Below are 17,752 nucleotides of genomic sequence, written 5' to 3'. Positions count from 1 at the left end.
CATTGTCAATCATTTGTGAAAATTTCAAAACAAAAAGTCAAAGCGTCTAGGAGCTATTTTTTTTAAAGTTCTGGGATGTGCACTAAAAAGAAGCTGAGATAATTGCTAATTTGCATAACATTTCACTCAGTAAGAAGTTTGCTAATGCTCGAAATGGCTGTACATTGCATCTTACATAAAAGCAATTCCATAACATGGGCAGTATAATTTAAAACTGTCCCAATCGCTGCACCATGTCGTGCACAATATAGTCTCAATCACTGCACCATGTCGTGCACAATATAGTCTCAATCACTGCACCATGTCATGCACAATATAGTCCCAATCTCTGCACCATGTCGTGCACAATATAGTCCCAATCACTGCACCATGTCATGCACAATATAGTCCCAATCACTGCACCATGTCGTGCACAATATAGTCCCAATCACTGCACCATGTCGTGCACAATATAGTCCCAATCACTGCACCATGTCGTGCACAATATAGTCCTATTAAAGTCATGTATACAATTTGTATAAAAATGTTTAATTGTTGTTTGTTTGATTGTTCACTGTACGACTGGAGTGCTTCAGAACATAGAAGACTAGGTGCCTTTAATGTTGTTCATTAGTGACATCGTTAAACTTTCACCAAATAAAAAAGTTCCTAAAACTATAAAAATAAACCCTGTAAAAGTGAGAGCCCTGTTTGTATGTTTACTGCTAGTCACTTTCAGTAACCCGGCCTGGAATAAACATAGCCCTGAAAAAAACAACAGAAAATAAAAAATTATAATAATCTGTACTCTATGGAGGTGGGTTAGGTGAATTTTGTCGACAATTTCGGGAAACAAACTTAGACAATTTTTCCACAGCAGTTACCAGAATAAAGTACTCAATAAAACCACCATTTCCAATTGGTTTCTCTTCCAAGATTGGAATATTTATCAGAACCTAACTAGCAGAATTTGTTTTGACTATCATTCATTATATATCTGTGTATACGTAGTTATGACCAGAATAATATTCTACTGACCTGGGTAGAGGAGTATGAATGTACCAGCCAACGACCCAATCACCGAGATCACCATCCCGATGTTGGGAATAAATAACGCAGCTGATAATGACGCAATAAACCAAATCAGCGTCTCCACAATTCGAAATAGTCTCTCCCTATAATGAAGTATGTATAACCAATTTCCACCGATGGATGAAAGTGTACCCATTATTGCTGCCCTGTATAGAAATAAAAATAATTCCGTTGATTGCATAGATTTATTACTTTGTACATTATTCAAAACAGATCTTGATTTTTTTGAAATCTAACTACAGTATTTTGATGTGTCATGACTAACCACCCAAAACTCACTCACTCAGTCATTTATTTATATATAAGTAAAATATTTCAAAATACAGGTCATTACGGCACAAACTCTAATATGTTTTTTTCTCGTGCTTGTCTGAATCAAGATTATTAATAATTAAACTTAATACTGGCAGTTGTCATGATGCAGCTTGTTTCAATGTACAAAATGTGTGTAAAATATTACATTGTTCAGATGGCCATGTGTGAGGCAGTAATAAATTGTCAGGTTACATCACAACTAAATATTAAAACATCTACATTAATGTAGAGATGACTCTTATATGTAGTTATTCCATTTATCGTGCATGTTTCATGTAATACAACCCATTAGATATTCTCAAAATTTCATTCCCGATATTCAATGAGCTATTGCTACACCAAATTTGATCTCCAAAGTTGCCAAAACAATTCATTTAATGGTTTATAAATAATTGTTTGAAATATATTTCTGCTATATATTAAGAGCTTCAGATATTCACCAAGGTGAGTTCTTGTATTATTACAGTCGCAATTTGGTATTCATCATTTCTATTTCTCACAAACACAACTTAAGCTGTGCACAGGGATTCATTTTTCTGATGTAACTATTGTCAAATTCTCATGAGGTGTGTAATTACCATACCACTGATACAATTACATTTAAAGTAAAAAAGAAATGTTACAAATACTGTAAAATGAGACATGGGACACCAGACGCTTTATCATTTTGATGGCTCTATGGTGATAAAAAGCTGCGAAATGTGATAAATATGATCTCCAATTTACAATTGTGGGATATTGGATTTATTAAACTTGTGTTGTATTGATCAAGACTTCAATAAATTTAGCCATTCATTGGAGATCATCTATCAACTGTATATTAACAGTAAAAGAATTAATAATTAATGAATAGAATAGAATTCTTTATTATTACTGTAAAGATAATGTGACATTTCTTGTTTGGTTAACAAGTTAATAATTTAAAGTTTTTACATTGTTGAGCGGTCATAAAACTATCCATGAATAGTAAAGGTAAGACAATTTACAATATGTAAAAATATGGCATATGTAGTTTATAATGTATTCCTTATGTTGTAACACTGTTCAATGTACTTTATGGTTTCTTTGATTAGTGAAGTGTTCTTATTACTCATTATTTGTATGAATTTTTCATAATTTGTCATATCTTGGAATCCATCAATACAGGATTTGGCTGTTGCATATAGAATTTATGAACACATAAATATGATCTCCAATCATTAAGGATATAAGCATTAACCAAATTGGACCCAGGATGGCACTATGAATAGTTGTAAAAATATTACTGTTATTAGTCTAATAAAAGTCCATCTACAATACAGGTACATGTGACCCAAAACAAAGATGATGGGATTTACACACACTTGTACCGGAATAAGTTTTTCAATTGAATAATTATATGTATAAAAATACAATGTGCACTTCCCCCATAATTCTTTCCAACAGTAATATATTAGATTTACCTTCCCACAAAACTCAGTATTGGATATGAGGTCAGTACCGACGCCATGATCATTATTCTGGCTATAGTGATTGCTATATCTGTGGCACTGTATGACAACAAGATGTCACTCTCTACATTATCACCAAATGTCAGGTAACCATAGATACCAGTTAATAAATACACTGTAAAATTGATCATCATGGCTGCTGCAACTACTTTAGAGAAATGCTTGACAGATCGCTGTTGTAAACTTGCATAGACCGGAACTGCACATAAATGACACTAAAGAATAGAAGAAATCAATCAATAAAAGTTGACATTTTACAAAACGTCTAAAACTGAACTATACCATACATTTGCTCTGAGCCAAGCAGTACTCATAGAAAATGACTGAGGTGATTCTAAGATAGAAAATCAAAGAATGCTTAGAAAGAACTCCCATGTGCTGAGAGTATTGGAGACACATTAAATATAATTCGAAATTACTTAGCTGAAAACTAATTATGCAAATCAGAAAATTAATATGACCAGATTTGAGTGTAAAACTAATGAGGTCTGTGCAATGTAACAGAAAATCTACGTCTCCAAGTTTAATTGAAATGTGATTAGAACCAAAAAATTATGAATTATTATGCTTATTAGGGAATTAATATGAACAGATTTTTACCCCAAACTAATTAGGTTTGTACATTGTCCTAGAGCATCTTTGTACTAAGTTTCATTGAAATGGAATAATTAGTACCGTGAAAACTCCAAAATTTCGACCCCTCTAAAAATTCGAACGCCTATTTATTTGCCGGGTTTCGGTGTTTTATTTACCTCAAATTTTCGACTCCACTAAAAATTGCCGACTCATTCTTATTCGAAAATTGCGACCAGTTTTAGTTTTCCCCCAAACGAAAAAAAAACCGATGTGAGCGTTCAAACGGGACCTTCCTCGAAGGCATGAATCCGGGTTTCTGATTGACTGAGAGATTTTTATTTTATTGGTAACGAAAATATATTCTAAATAAACGAAGTTTCAAATAAAAACAAACACAAAAATCTCGGCATGCTGCGTTTCTGAATTGTTGATTATTACTGTACTCAGTAGTGATTATAATAATGTACACAAAATAAATTTGTTGAATGGTTATGAAATACAAATAAAAGTCAACTTAGTTTCATCGTAAGCGAATGATTCCGGTCTCGTATAAACGTTTGATGCTGTAGGATATCCGCCATGTTCTCTTAGGTCAAATCGCTAATTAACCAATCAAAAAGCTGGATGATGCCAACGTGTTCAAATTACCATAGCTTATTTAAATATGTTAATGTTATTGAACGCAATGCGGAAGAGATTGATGTTGTAGTACGATATTTTGGCTTGGATTTTGATGCGAAAACGGCATGATTTTTTTTAAATAAAAAAATTAGTTGTTTTTAAAAAATAAACTGGTCATCTGAAGAATAATTTAACATTGTTCACAGTGATAACAGCTCATTCTCGAAAGGAAGCTTACCCGCTCACGCTAGTCACGATAAAAATCATACACGTGTACTCTTGAATAGACAGACGTCAATGACTACGGTAAAACTTGCTCTATTTTAGCCGGCAGGATTGATTGAAATGTCCGAAAAATGACGCCAAAATACACCTTAAAAGTCCCATTTTATTTTCTTAAATCCCATTTTATTTTTTATTCCAAGGGCGAATTTACGGCAGAATTTGGTCCCTCAAATAAGGGACACGCGAGCTTTGATTCTAACCGGATACATTGCACTGGGTCGGGGAGATAGTTTGCTAAACTTCCATGTATCTTTTGTCCAATGGGTACCTGTACTTCGAACATTCGCAAGTTTTCCTAGGTAGTGCGAGACAGCTTTGTCTTTTAAACTATTAGTTTTGTGCTGACCTCTTCTCCGCGTCTTGATGTTTTGTTTTGCTTGTCATAATACTCACTGATTGATGACTTTGTTTAGATTTTGAGTTACAACTCGGCCACGACCTTTGCTTTTACCGTGAAACATGAGGAAGTTTACGTCAATTGACGGACATTGCATTTTTTAAAAACTAATGAAGCACACTGTCTATCATCCCCATTTTTTCATTTGCTGATTTCTATTCTGAAAAATTCGACCGTCCGAAAATGCACCTTAATTTTGACTCTAAAAACACGTCACATTTCTAACACCAATTATTTAAAACCGGTCGAAATTTTGGAGTTTTTACGGTACTTTAGATATCAGTGTGAAAGCTTAAAATTGGTTAATTATGCAAATTAGGTAATTAATATGTACAGATTGTAACCCACAATTATTCAGGTCTGTCTATTGTCCTACAGCATCCATGTACATTCATTGATATGTGATGTATAGTACCTGAGATATCAGTGTGAAAGTTGGTTAATTATGCAAATTAGGTGATTAATATGCACAAATATTTACCGGAAACTAATTGGGTCTGCATAATTCTAGATTCATTGAAATGTGATGATTAGTACTTTAGATATCAGTAGAAAAGCTGAAAATTAATTATGCAAATTAGGTAATTAATATGCACAATTATTTACCCTAAGACTAATCAGGTCTCTGCATAGTCCTAAAGAATCTATGTACCAAGTTTCATTGAAATGCGATGATTAGTACTTGAGATACCCATGGAAAAGCTGAAAATTAACTAATTATGCAAATTAGGTGATTAATATGCACAAATATTTATCGAAAACAATCAATCTCTGCATAGTCCTTGAGTATGTAAGTACCAAGTTTCATTGAAATGTAATGCTAACTACTTATATCAAATGCTGAAAATTAATTAATTATGCAAATTAGGTAATTAATATGTACTGATATTACCATAAAAACTATCAGGTCTGTGCAGTGTCGTATGACATCTATGTACCAAGTTTCATTGAAATGTGATGATTAGTACTTGAGATATCAGTGGAAAAACCGAAAATTTACTAATCATTATGCAAATTAGGTAATTAGTATCCACGGATTATTACCAAAAACTAATCAAAACCTAGCATTAGTTCAGAGCATCTATGTACCAAGTTTCATCAAAATCCAATGAGTGGTTGTTTAGATATCAGTGGAACAGTCATGGAACCACTAAAAAATAGCTAATTATCATGCAAATTAGGTAATTAATATGCACAGATTTTTACCAAAAATTAATCAAATCTGCGCATATGTTCAGAGCATCTATGTACCAAGTTTCATCAAAATCCAATGAGTGGTTCTTTAGATATCAGTGGAACAGTCATAGAACAGCTAAAAATTAGCTAATTATCATGCAAATTAGGTAATTAACGAGCATGGATTTTTACCAAAACCTAATCAAATCTGCGCATTGGCCCAGAGCATCTATGCACCAAGTTTCATCAAAAACCGATGTATGGTTCTTGAGATAGCAGTGGAACAGTCGGACACACATACACACATACACACACACATACACACATACACACATACAGACACACTAACTGCAAAGACTCCCATTTTGTGCTTCGCACATGGGAGTCAAAAACTGATATTAAATGATTCTGCATATAATAAATTACATTTTATGTGCGCTTCAAATTGTGATGTATGTGCTTTTATCAAAGCAAATACTTTATACAGTACGCATATTCAAATTTGTATGAAGGAGCAACAAATACTACATAATACAGATAATTCTTCATTATGAAATTTATTGATCTAAAAACTCTATACTTGAAATATATGTTAATAAGGAATTAATCAAGTGATTTGTAAAAAATGAAATCAGTGGCTATAATAGCTCCACTGTGTGCATCTATTGAATGGCCATTCTGACACCTTTGATTGCTAATGCCTAAATAAAACCACAGAATTGTTTCCATATTTCAAAGAAAATTTGGATCAAAACTTGTTAGCTGATGAGAAATTACGTTGGTCCAAAATAATGGCATATTAATTTTAAGAATCTTTGGGACATCTGCTTCATACTTCAAACCTGTGACATACTATCCAAAATTGATTTAGGGGAGGGACCGGGGGGGGGGGGCTGATTAATAATTAACTATTAAATTCTAATCTAAACTTATAGTTAGTTCTGGTTGTTAATTGGATATCCTATCTGACCGAGACAATACTTTCAAGATGTAACTTTCAAAGCTGGACAGTTAATACATAGTTTACCTGAAAGCCAAAGCAGATGGCCGGTACCGCAATAAATACATCAATCCACGACTGTGGTATATGGCTTATAGGAACAGCACGCCGTTCATTGATGTAATACTTAATAATAACAACAACCACAACATAGAAAGTTGCGAGCACACCTAAAATGCTAAAATAAATCAAAGAAAGCTTAGAAAGAACTCCTGGGTGTCAAAAGTATTGGAGACTCAGTAAAAATTAATTGGAAATTACTTGTACTTGAGATATTGATGAAAAAGCTGAAAACTAATTATGCAAATCAGTAAATTAAAATGAACAGATTTGAGTGTAAAACTGATAAGGTCTGGGCAATGTAACAGATCATCTATGGTGATTAATATGCATAAATATATACTGAAAACTAATTATGCAAATCAGTAAATTAAAATGAACAGATTTGAGTGTAAAACTGATAAGGTCTGCGCAATGTAACAGATCATCTATGGTGATTAATATGCATAAATATATACTGAAAACTAATTATGCAAATCAGTAAATTAAAATGAACAGATTTGAGTGTAACACTGATAAGGTCTGCGCAATGTAACAGATTATCTATGGTGATTAATATGCATATTAAATATATACTGAAAACTAATTATGCAAATCAGTAAATTAAAATGAACAGATTTGGGCGTAAAACTGATAAGGTCTGCGCAATGTAACAGATTATCTATGGTGATTAATATGCGTAAATATATACAGAAAACTAATTGGCTTTCTTCATAGTTTAGATTCATTGAAATGTGATGATTAGTACTCGAGATATCAGTGGAAAAGCTGATAATTATGCAAATTAGGTAATTAATATGCAGAAATATTTACCCCGAAACTAATCAGGTCTTTGCTAGTCCTAGAGGATCTATGTACAAGTTTCATTGAAATGTAATGCTTACTACTTGAAATATCAAACACTGAAAATTATTAATTATGCAAATTAGGTAATTAATATTTACTGATATTACCCTAAAAACTACCAGGTCTGTGCAATGTCCTATGACATCTAGGTACCAAGTTTCATTGAAATGTGATGATTTGTACCTGAAGTTTTAGTGGAATAGTCGATAATTGACCAATCATTATGCAATTAATATGCCCGGATTTATACCCAAAACTAATCAATCAAATCTGTGCATTAGTTCAGAGCATCTATGTACCAAGTTTCATCAAAATCCAATGAGTGGTTCTTTAGATATTAGTGGAGCAGTCGTGGAACAGCTAAAAATTAGCTAATTATCATGCAAATTAGGTAATTATTATGCACAGATTATTACCCAAAACTGATAAAATCTGTGCATCAGTCCAGAGCATCTATGTACCAAGTTTCATCAAAATCCAATGAGTGATTCTTTAGATATCAGTGGAAGAGTCATGGAACAGCTAAAAATTAGCTAATTATCATGTAAATTAGGTAATTAATATTCATGGGTTTCTAACAAAACCTAATCAAATCTGTGCATTAGTCCAGAGCATCTATGTATCAAGTTTCATCAAAAACAATGTATGGTTCTTGAGATATCAGTGGAACAGACGGACACACACGGACATGCACACGGACACACACCCATACACACCCACACACACAGACACACCCACCCACCCATCCACCCCCCCCCCCACACACACACACACACACAGACAGACACACACACACAAACGGGTTCTTGTTAATTAATATCACATTTGGTTGTATACAAGTTCTATAATGCTCAATGTATTAGTAGTATTGTACTTCAGATTTGTGCATTTGCTACAAGTCAATATTAACACATGAGTAACTCTTATGACATACTAGACAATAATAGATGGGACAAAACACCAATTGAACAGTTACATTTGAAATTCTGCAAACAAATACTAGGTGTGAGTAAATTCTCCTCAACTGCAGCATGCAGAGTTGAACTTGGTAAATTCCCATTACTTATAGATATTCAGGAAAATCTAATTAAATACTGGTATCGTATTAGTGCCTTACCAGACAGTCATATTACAAAACAAGCCTTTGAAGAACAAAAACAACAAACTTTATATTGGTTTACATCAGTAAAAAACATGGTCTCCGAAAATATTACAAACTTGTCCTCGTCTGTCATACCTCAAAAATTACCACACAGTAAAATAAAAAACGTACGAAAAAACATCTGACAAAGGTATGTAGAGTTCTGGAAGTTGAGTGTAACAAATGATAATAGAAAACTAAGAACGTATATAAAGTTTAAAGACTAGCTTGTACACTTTTGAACCATATTTGCTCGTATATAATCTGAAACATAAAATCATAATGACTTGTTTCAGAATACGCAGTCATGTATTAGAAATTGAGAAGGGTACCAACCCAACCCAACCCAAAATACCTTTAGAAGACAGAATTTGTAGGCAATGTTGTTCCCAGAACAAAATGAAGAACATTTCTTCATGGAATGTCTTAAATACCAAACAAAAAGTTATTGAATAATATCAATATTCCAGAAGAATTGAAAAGTGATGACCAGATCTTTAAATATATTCAAAAGATGTAATAACAAGAGTTGGCAGAGCCATCTCGATGCTGGGATAATAAGAGTATTTAAAGGTGTGTTTTGGAGCAATGGATTGGCGAAAAGGCAGAAAAACAATTTCAAAAACGTTGACTTGACTTTGTTTTAGTGAAAACTTGAAGTATACATGAGGGTACGTATTATTATTTATTTATTTTGGAAACTCTATTTTTAACTGAAGGAATTAAACTAAATTAAATAATCATGTTAGAAATGACTACTGTTCAACTCCGGACGTTTAATTGTATTTAGCGTATGTTACTATGACAATCAACTAATTCGAGAAAAACAGTTGACAATGACTAAATGCATGGCCACAGCCAAATCGCTGCTTAATTGAAATAAAAAAAAATCAAAGAAAACAGAGAACTCTAAGACAGGAAGAGAAACACGAGTGATGTATTTGAACAACAGGCATTACGGCAGCCAAGTTTGTTTCACCTCGATCAATGCAGCAATACCCACGATGCACTATTCCCATAAGCGTGGGTAGGTGGAAGTTCATAGCCAAGCGTACTGCGGTCAAGAACAAGGTAAGAAATTACGTGACGAGACCATCCCGATTCATACAAGAAGATCGATACAAACTACACCACAGAGTGTAGTAGACATAATCCCGATGGCAATAGGAAGTTCGAAGGAAGCTAATACAGTTGATTTATGACAGACGAAGTACTGTAAAGGGGATAATTATTCACTGGGTTTTAATTTAGCTTATTTCGCTGACTGGAAAATGCGCTAATTAAAACCCAGTGAATATGTAAAATTTAGCATAGAACACATTATCTAAATGACGAAACCGTGAATTTAAAACCCACTGAATATGCCTGAAATGGAAAATCAGTGAATTTTAAACCCAGTAAAAATGAGTAATTTTACAGTAAATGGAAATTACTTTTCAGTCTTCGTTGAGACACAAACGTAATTTAATACACACAACTACAGTTCGACTAAAGTTTACAAACACCACGGTCAATCACACAAAGTCCTCCAAATTCGCAATTTTCGAGTTCCCGGTTTTTGCTAGAAAGCCGCTAGAGGGTTATCAAAGTACCCGGATGACAACTGTCACGGCTCTGAGTGGGGTTAAAATAACCACAGCTTCAGCGTTTACTTGCTGACGCACACAAAGTGAATTTCCTGGCTTACTTTCGAGGACACAGTAATCACAATGGTAAATTGGTATTGCAATGTTCCTGGCTGTTCTTCCAGTCCCATAAAAAAAATATGACAAAATATCCGGTGCTTTTCAGCGTAACTGAATCTTTAATGTCGGCGTTTTTATGTCTCGTCTGGTACTTCTCAAAATATAACTGGCGTGCGACAGGTTCATTCTCAATGCCAAAATCTAGGTGCGGAGACTGCACTTGCTGATTGCAAGTACTTAGTATTGTTTGCACGATGAGGTTGTCTGAATTATTAGTTTCCCGCATATGAAGCACCATGTCGATATTTAAACCAATGCGGCGAGTTTCGTTCATTTAGTGAAAGTGATGTCATTAGTTCAATGTCGGACACAGTGAGTTCATTTGCCATGTACTGTATAAAATTAGTAGCGCTTGAAGATTTTAATTTTTATTCCCTAAATCCGAAATTGTTGATGGTTCTGTTACTGAGTTTAACATTGGATCCAACATGTGGTTGTAGCATGAGTTCACAGAGGAAATATCGTAAATAGCTTTGATTAAATCTTCGTTGTTTTCATGGCATGATTTTCTTCCTGGGTTGTGAGATGACAATGTTGGCTGGACGCGATTTATTTCGTCTTATATCGATATTATCAATTTGCAGGGGATGGATTCCTTTCTCAGCTTGTCCCATATATAGCAATATCTGTGCCGACCTGTGTTGCGCGATCTTTGTGGCATGAGTCGAAATCCTAGATACTGAATAGCAGCACCACACAGTGTTTGCATGAACCATGTTCTCTATTATATTTTCAATGGAAATTATTTTTAGTTACAATCATTAAAGTAATTATTATTAACATTTATTTCAAGTCACGTCGACAAGAAGCGGAAATGTAACATATGTCATGGTGACGCTTGTAGTTGCGTCTAGTTCTTAATAAAAAAACTGACTTATGCAATGCAATTACAGCCAACGGAAATTATTTCTGAACTTGTTTTTCTTTTGGGGATGTTTCTCGAACACACTCAGCCATGATGTAAATAACTTCAGTTTCTTTAACATGGTGAAGCTCGACGGCCCGGTAAACAAAATGTCCATTTTTGTACAGAAGAAAACCATTGTCACATTGATATTCTTTTAACCTGGACAGTGTCCAGTCACATCGATGTATTAAATAAGCAAGTATATCTGCAGTTTCGAATGATGGCATGTAATGGAGGTTTTTCTCCCAAGTTTTGATAGTATACGGATCTTCTAATGTCAGGGTAGATTTCTTGTCCTGAACTGTACGGCGACGCTTGCTCGAGGTTTTGCGATCGTCAGGCTCTAAAGGGCGAACTTTTAACTCATTTGCAAGTTTCACGAGTTCAATCAGCTTGGCCTTTTGTGTATTACAACAAGTTATTCCTCGTTCTTGTAGAAACTGACGTAATTCAAATGCAAATTTTCCATTGTTACGCCTCTGTGAACAGCAAAAAACAACCCCACCGGGAGTACCCCCCCCCCCCCGCACGAAACCTTGAAATGCATATGTAAATTAGCTGCCATTAAGAACTCGAAAATTGGGAATTCAAAAGAGATTTTTAAATGCACCGGGGAACACGAGATGAACAATTGTGCATACATGACGACTCCACGCTGTATGCAGCGTGAAAATGGCAATTTAAACTTTGCTTGCAGATTTTCACGGGCAGATTTACATAATAATACAGTTCGATAACGTGGCCAGTCACATAAAATCCATCAAAAGGGAACTGCAAGTCATATAATGCCAAAACAGTACCATTATTTCACAACTTTCGAAATACGTTCGCTTTTATCGAACTCCACTGTACAACAGTTTAATGTCTTCCCGTTCACAAGAACACAGAGCCTAAACTATCAGAAATTCGTAACACATAATTCGAGTGATGGATAAAAAAACATTTTTAAAAACAATTTTTATTATATAAATACACTTTGAAAAGAAACAAGATTCATAAACATAAATCTATTTGAATACATTCTCACTACAAATTACACAATACTTATTTTCTAGTGGCACTTTGGTGACACATTTTATAGCTACGCCCAAAATACATGTAAGTCCATCATTTATTGCGCAACTGTGACCACACAACATCATTCTGTTAACATCCACACATTTTCATAAAATCTCCATACACTTTTTGACCTTTCATAAGTAAAATACACTACAATTCACTCCAGAAAAACAATTTTCTTGGTACATTCCTACATTCTTGCATACTAATGAGGGATTCAGACACATTCCAAGCTGAACAATTTTCTTGGACTAATAACAAAGCTGGTCAATCCTTTCCCAGCAATAAAACAAGTTGGTGAATACTTATACAAAATATTTGAAATCAGAAATCATTATTATTATTATGTCAACAGTTTGTTTCAATTAATGTAACACAATTCATTAAATACCTTATTTTTCTATACTTATGTATAATGATGTTATATTTAACAAAAAATAATAAATATGCAGAGTTCTCTAGTGATTTTTTGTGTGAGTTTTATTTTTTGATGAAAAACATATTACCCCGGTATAATTTGTCCAAAAACTATAGCGCATTGAAGTTAAAAACAAGAAGCCTCTTGGCTGAGATAGCTTCGCTGTTAGCAATGCACATTTCAATTAGAGAATTGAAGACATCATCACGAAATGAACAAATCTGAGAGAGGTCCACATGTAGTACCTATATGTACAGTATCAAAGCAATCAGAAGTGGAAAATATCACTAAAATATTAATCAAAGTTAGAAAATTAAAAATACTTTATAACACCAATATTCATCAAAATTAGAGCAGGGTTCTCCACAGGGCATTATAGAGTAGGGATTCCTAACTGTTAAATTTAGCACAACAATAAATATAACAGTCATTAACATATTATATTGTTACGTAAATTGGCTGACTCTGTATGCAAGTTTTTTGGAAGAACACTGTAGAGAATTTAAGATATCATCACAAAATGTACAAATCTAAGAGAGGTCTGCCCAAGGTATATATACACCAAGTATCAAAGCAATCAGACTTGTAGTTTTCAAGAAGAAAAATTTTAAATTTGACACGAATGCCGATGGGTGCCAGAGGGACAATTACTAATATGATACGCTCCACTCAACAAACATGAATTTGCAAAAAAGTATATTTTCACAGATGTTAGCGAATAAATTGACATTCAACTCACCTTGAATATTTGAGAAATTCAATTTTTTTTGGAAAGCACAATGGCAGTATTAAAATAAATGAAACCAAAGTCAATGTAAATTTCCTATTGGTATACCAGTTCTGAGAGTAATGAGAACCAGCAATGAATTCCATCACTGTAAAAAAAACAATGATTTAATGGGAATTGAGTCATAAGTGTTGATAACAATGCATGCTAAAAACGCAAAGGCTCAAGGGTCGATGTCTGTGTATAAATAATAACACATACAGGTGACGACTCCCCCACTTTAAATAATTTGAGATTATGTACAAGATCATGTAGAGCTACATGAAAGGCCAAAACACAGAGATTTGTTCCTGTTTTAAAGTTTCTTTAAAAAACGATATGGTGATGCGATTGTTATTTTTTTTATGAAAGTCAATCTGCACATGCACGAACAAGATATAGCACCACCAACAGCAGACTCAATGTCCTCGTTTTTTTAATTTGTTTAAAATAAAAAATCCTTGAAACTGCCACACACACACACTGAGCAGAATCAGATCTATTTTTATTTTTGTATGTTTCTTTGTGATTTACATTTTTTCACAATTGGTAAATTTTCACATCAGAACCACATAGAAGTTTTTCATTTGTCTAACAACAACCACCAAACCTTCACATCAAGTATGTATAACGAGACACATAAAACAGTAATCATTTCAAACTGTGCGTCACTTTCACAGATACTCACCCTTATCAGTCTGGTCTGCCACAATAATCATATAAGTGATACAAGCACCAAATGAATAAAGTATAACAGTTGCCTGGCAAGCTAATAAGATCTTTGGCCCACATAATGATGCCACTGAATTTTCATATGTTGTAGACCCATGAATATCCGCACAAAATGCTAATACCAGCAATGCTAGCGCTGCAAATAATACCAGTATCTGTGAAATCAAATTAATTAACATATCTGACAATTAGCCCTCTAAAACCTAATCTGTATGTCAATGTTTTGAAGACCACCAGAAAGTATTATAAAAGTGACTGTAACATATTAAGTATGGCCAGAGTCTCCTGAGTACATTGAACAGTTTGTTGTTTGGATTTTGTGTGCATACTTTTTGCGTGAGTTAGTTAGGGGCTAACCTTAAATCTGACAAATTAACTTTGAACGAATAAACTTGTGGGATAAATTGATTTGGGATGAGCCAATAATAATCCATACTTTGGTGTCCATATTTTGTGATAATATCTTGAGGCAGTCTAAGCCAAATTCAAATTTTCCACTACTGAGCATGTTACTGACTACTACATATACATGTATACAATCATAGACCTTAGAAAGAGGTCTATGATACAATGCACTATAAGAGATAGCCGCCTGTTGTATTATACATTTTGTGTAATGGAAAACTGTAAGTAAGAAGTAGGATGACATACTCGTCCAAAAACACCACTCAGCAAGAGACTACGCAAAACATGCGATGTATTAGAGGATGAAATCCACTTCATTACATCTTGTAAAGCTTACTCTTCTGAAAGAAAGACTCTTTATGATGAATTTAACAAAATATTTACTAATTTACATGAGATGGACAAAACAGAAAAATTCAAGACAATCATCAACGCATCAGATAAACATTTACTGAAAACACTAATCCAATACTGTACATTGATAATGCAAACATTCAGTAACTTTCTTTGTTTTTTGATACTTATTATAATTAATTTGTGTTCATGTTTATTAATTTAACTTTATTACTCAGAGCCCAAAAAAAGATTGTAATTTCTTTACGGTGATAATAAAGTGTTATTGTATTGTATAACATTTTCATCCCATATCACCAAGCAAAGTTTTGAGATATGAATAAAAATTCTCACAATAGAAACCAGTATAAAAATTACAATTTAGACCATTTTTTATATTTCGGACCGATAACCCAAATTTTTTTAATTTTTGGTATTCTTATGGCTTGAAACATCTTAATACTAGTAATATGTAAATGTTTTGTTATTAACAGCACGACCATTTTGTTTACATTTTAAAGCAGGTAACTATGACTTGAAAGAAGCAAAAAGAGACACCCTTGAATATTTACAAACAAGATTTATGTCTGGAGACGTACTCGCTAGACAGTACATGAACTCTCGGCCGACCTGTCACCGCCATGGGGAGGGGCGCAGTTTACTTACCACTTGAAGGGCAACGCTGATCGATATACCACCCGCGGAACTATACGCGGAAGGGAAATTCAAAACACCGGCACCAAGACAAGCGTTAACTATGATAAATATCGCTCCTAGTAAACTATTCTGACCATCGTTACTGTTTGTTGTATTTTCATCTTTGATTTCCACGTCAATGATACGACCTTGGCGCGGATGAGATGGGCTACTCGGGGAATCCAACCAGCTCGAACTCTGACTCCGCGTCAGTTTATTCCCCGTCAACAGCGGAGATGTTTCTCGCGGAACGTTCGTTTGGATAGACATTTTTTGTTCCCTTCTTTAATCATCTGTTACCTCGATTCACGTAACACTTCGACGATATTTTCGTTTAATGACATCAAGACAGAGCGGATAAATCCTGTCAACAACAAAGACTGGCATGTGACACTGACGGCATTTCCGGTCATGATTAGCGCCAACATGCGGTACACTTGTTTCAGTTTTGTTCTTTCGTCTTCGGACATTTTTTTACTGACCTATTACCTATACTGACCTGACTGTTGTTATCATTAGTAGTTTATTTAGTTTTCAGTTGTTATCATTAGTAGTTTATTTAGTTTTCAGTTGTTATTATTAGTAGTTTATTTAGTTTTCAGTTATTATTAGTAGTTTATTTAGTTTTCAGTTGTTATTATTATTAGTAGTTTATTTAGTTTTCAGTTGTTATTATTAGTAGTTTATTTAGTTTTCAGTTGTTATTATTAGTAGTTTATTTAGTTTTCAGTTATTATTAGTAGTTTATTTAGTTTTCAGTTGTTATTATTAGTAGTTTATTTAGTTTTCAGTTGTTATTATTAGTAGTTTATTTAGTTTTCAGTTGTTATTATTAGTAGTTTAGTCAGTTTTCAGTTGTTATTATTAGTAGTTTAGTCAGTTTTCAGTTGTTATTAGTAGTAGTTTAGTCAGTTTTCAGTTGTTATTATTAGTAGTTTAGTCAGTTTTCAGTTGTTATTAGTAGTAGTTTAGTCAGTGTTTTGGTTATTTCACCTTTGTAACCATTTCCACTTCCTCCGAGAAGTGTGTAAGTGTTAATACAAATTTATTATTAAAGTGCAATGAACATTAGTTCATTCATTTATAGTTCCATGGTTCATTGTAACACGTAAATTACTTGGAAGATATTAAATTTTTTTTTTAATAATTTAATAATTGTATTAATTGTATAATGGCCTCCGGCCCATTACAATCATGCAAATTAATTATTGACAAGAAATAAATTTACATTACAAAATATGTATGAAAATATAGATGAAGAGTGTGTCAATAGATAATATAAGCCCTATATAATAATGTGATGGGGATATTAATATATATATACATACAAGCTTATTAGGTTATTCTCATTTGATCTTTGATTAAAAAACACTTATAAATAAATAGAGCCAAAGAGTTAATGATTTGGCTTTTAGAGGAACTTAATAGTTGTACTAGAGTATTCAAATTTGGGGGTTGTGTCTCATTTGGAAGATACTTTTTCCTGATTGTGTCCCATGCAGTGCATTTTAGTAAAAAATGATATTCATCATCAATTTCTTGCAGGCACAAATGACAAATACAAAAACCAATGCCCTGACGGCGTGTTGAAGATAAACACATTGTCAATCATTTGTGAAAATTTCAAAACAAAAAGTCAAAGCGTCTAGGAGCTATTTTTTTTAAAGTTCTGGGATGTGCACTAAAAAGAAGCTGAGATAATTGCTAATTTGC

The 17,752-nt window shown here is 33.5% G+C and overlaps 1 protein-coding gene across 2 annotated transcripts; it reads right to left on the bottom strand.

Annotated features, from left to right (window-relative positions):
* Positions 1 to 507: 507 nt before the first annotated feature.
* LOC146741304 (sodium-coupled neutral amino acid transporter 7-like) lies at positions 508 to 16,796 on the bottom strand. Of its 2 annotated transcripts, XM_085499923.1 has the most exons (8): positions 16,010 to 16,132; positions 15,257 to 15,351; positions 14,562 to 14,760; positions 13,847 to 13,982; positions 6,959 to 7,109; positions 2,829 to 3,091; positions 1,018 to 1,217; positions 508 to 744 (listed from the first exon to the last, which is right to left on the bottom strand). In XM_085499923.1, the coding sequence occupies exons 2-8, from the start codon at positions 15,326 to 15,328 to the stop codon at positions 587 to 589; spliced, it is 1,179 nt and encodes a 392-aa protein (XP_085356049.1). In that variant the 5' UTR covers positions 15,329 to 15,351; positions 16,010 to 16,132; the 3' UTR covers positions 508 to 586. The 2 variants fall into 2 exon arrangements, with proteins under 2 accessions (XP_085356049.1, XP_085356048.1); XM_085499922.1 differs by lacking the exon at positions 15,257 to 15,351 and having other exon boundaries at positions 16,010 to 16,796.
* Between the last annotated feature and the right edge of the window lie 956 nt (positions 16,797 to 17,752).

The sequence above is a fragment of the Saccoglossus kowalevskii genome, chromosome 6 (genome assembly GCF_978046115.1).
Source record: "Saccoglossus kowalevskii chromosome 6, keSacKowa6.1, whole genome shotgun sequence".
In the NCBI taxonomy this organism is placed as follows: domain Eukaryota; kingdom Metazoa; phylum Hemichordata; class Enteropneusta; family Harrimaniidae; genus Saccoglossus; species Saccoglossus kowalevskii.
Note: the sequence above shows the minus strand (reverse complement) of the source record. Positions and strands in the feature narration are given on the sequence as shown.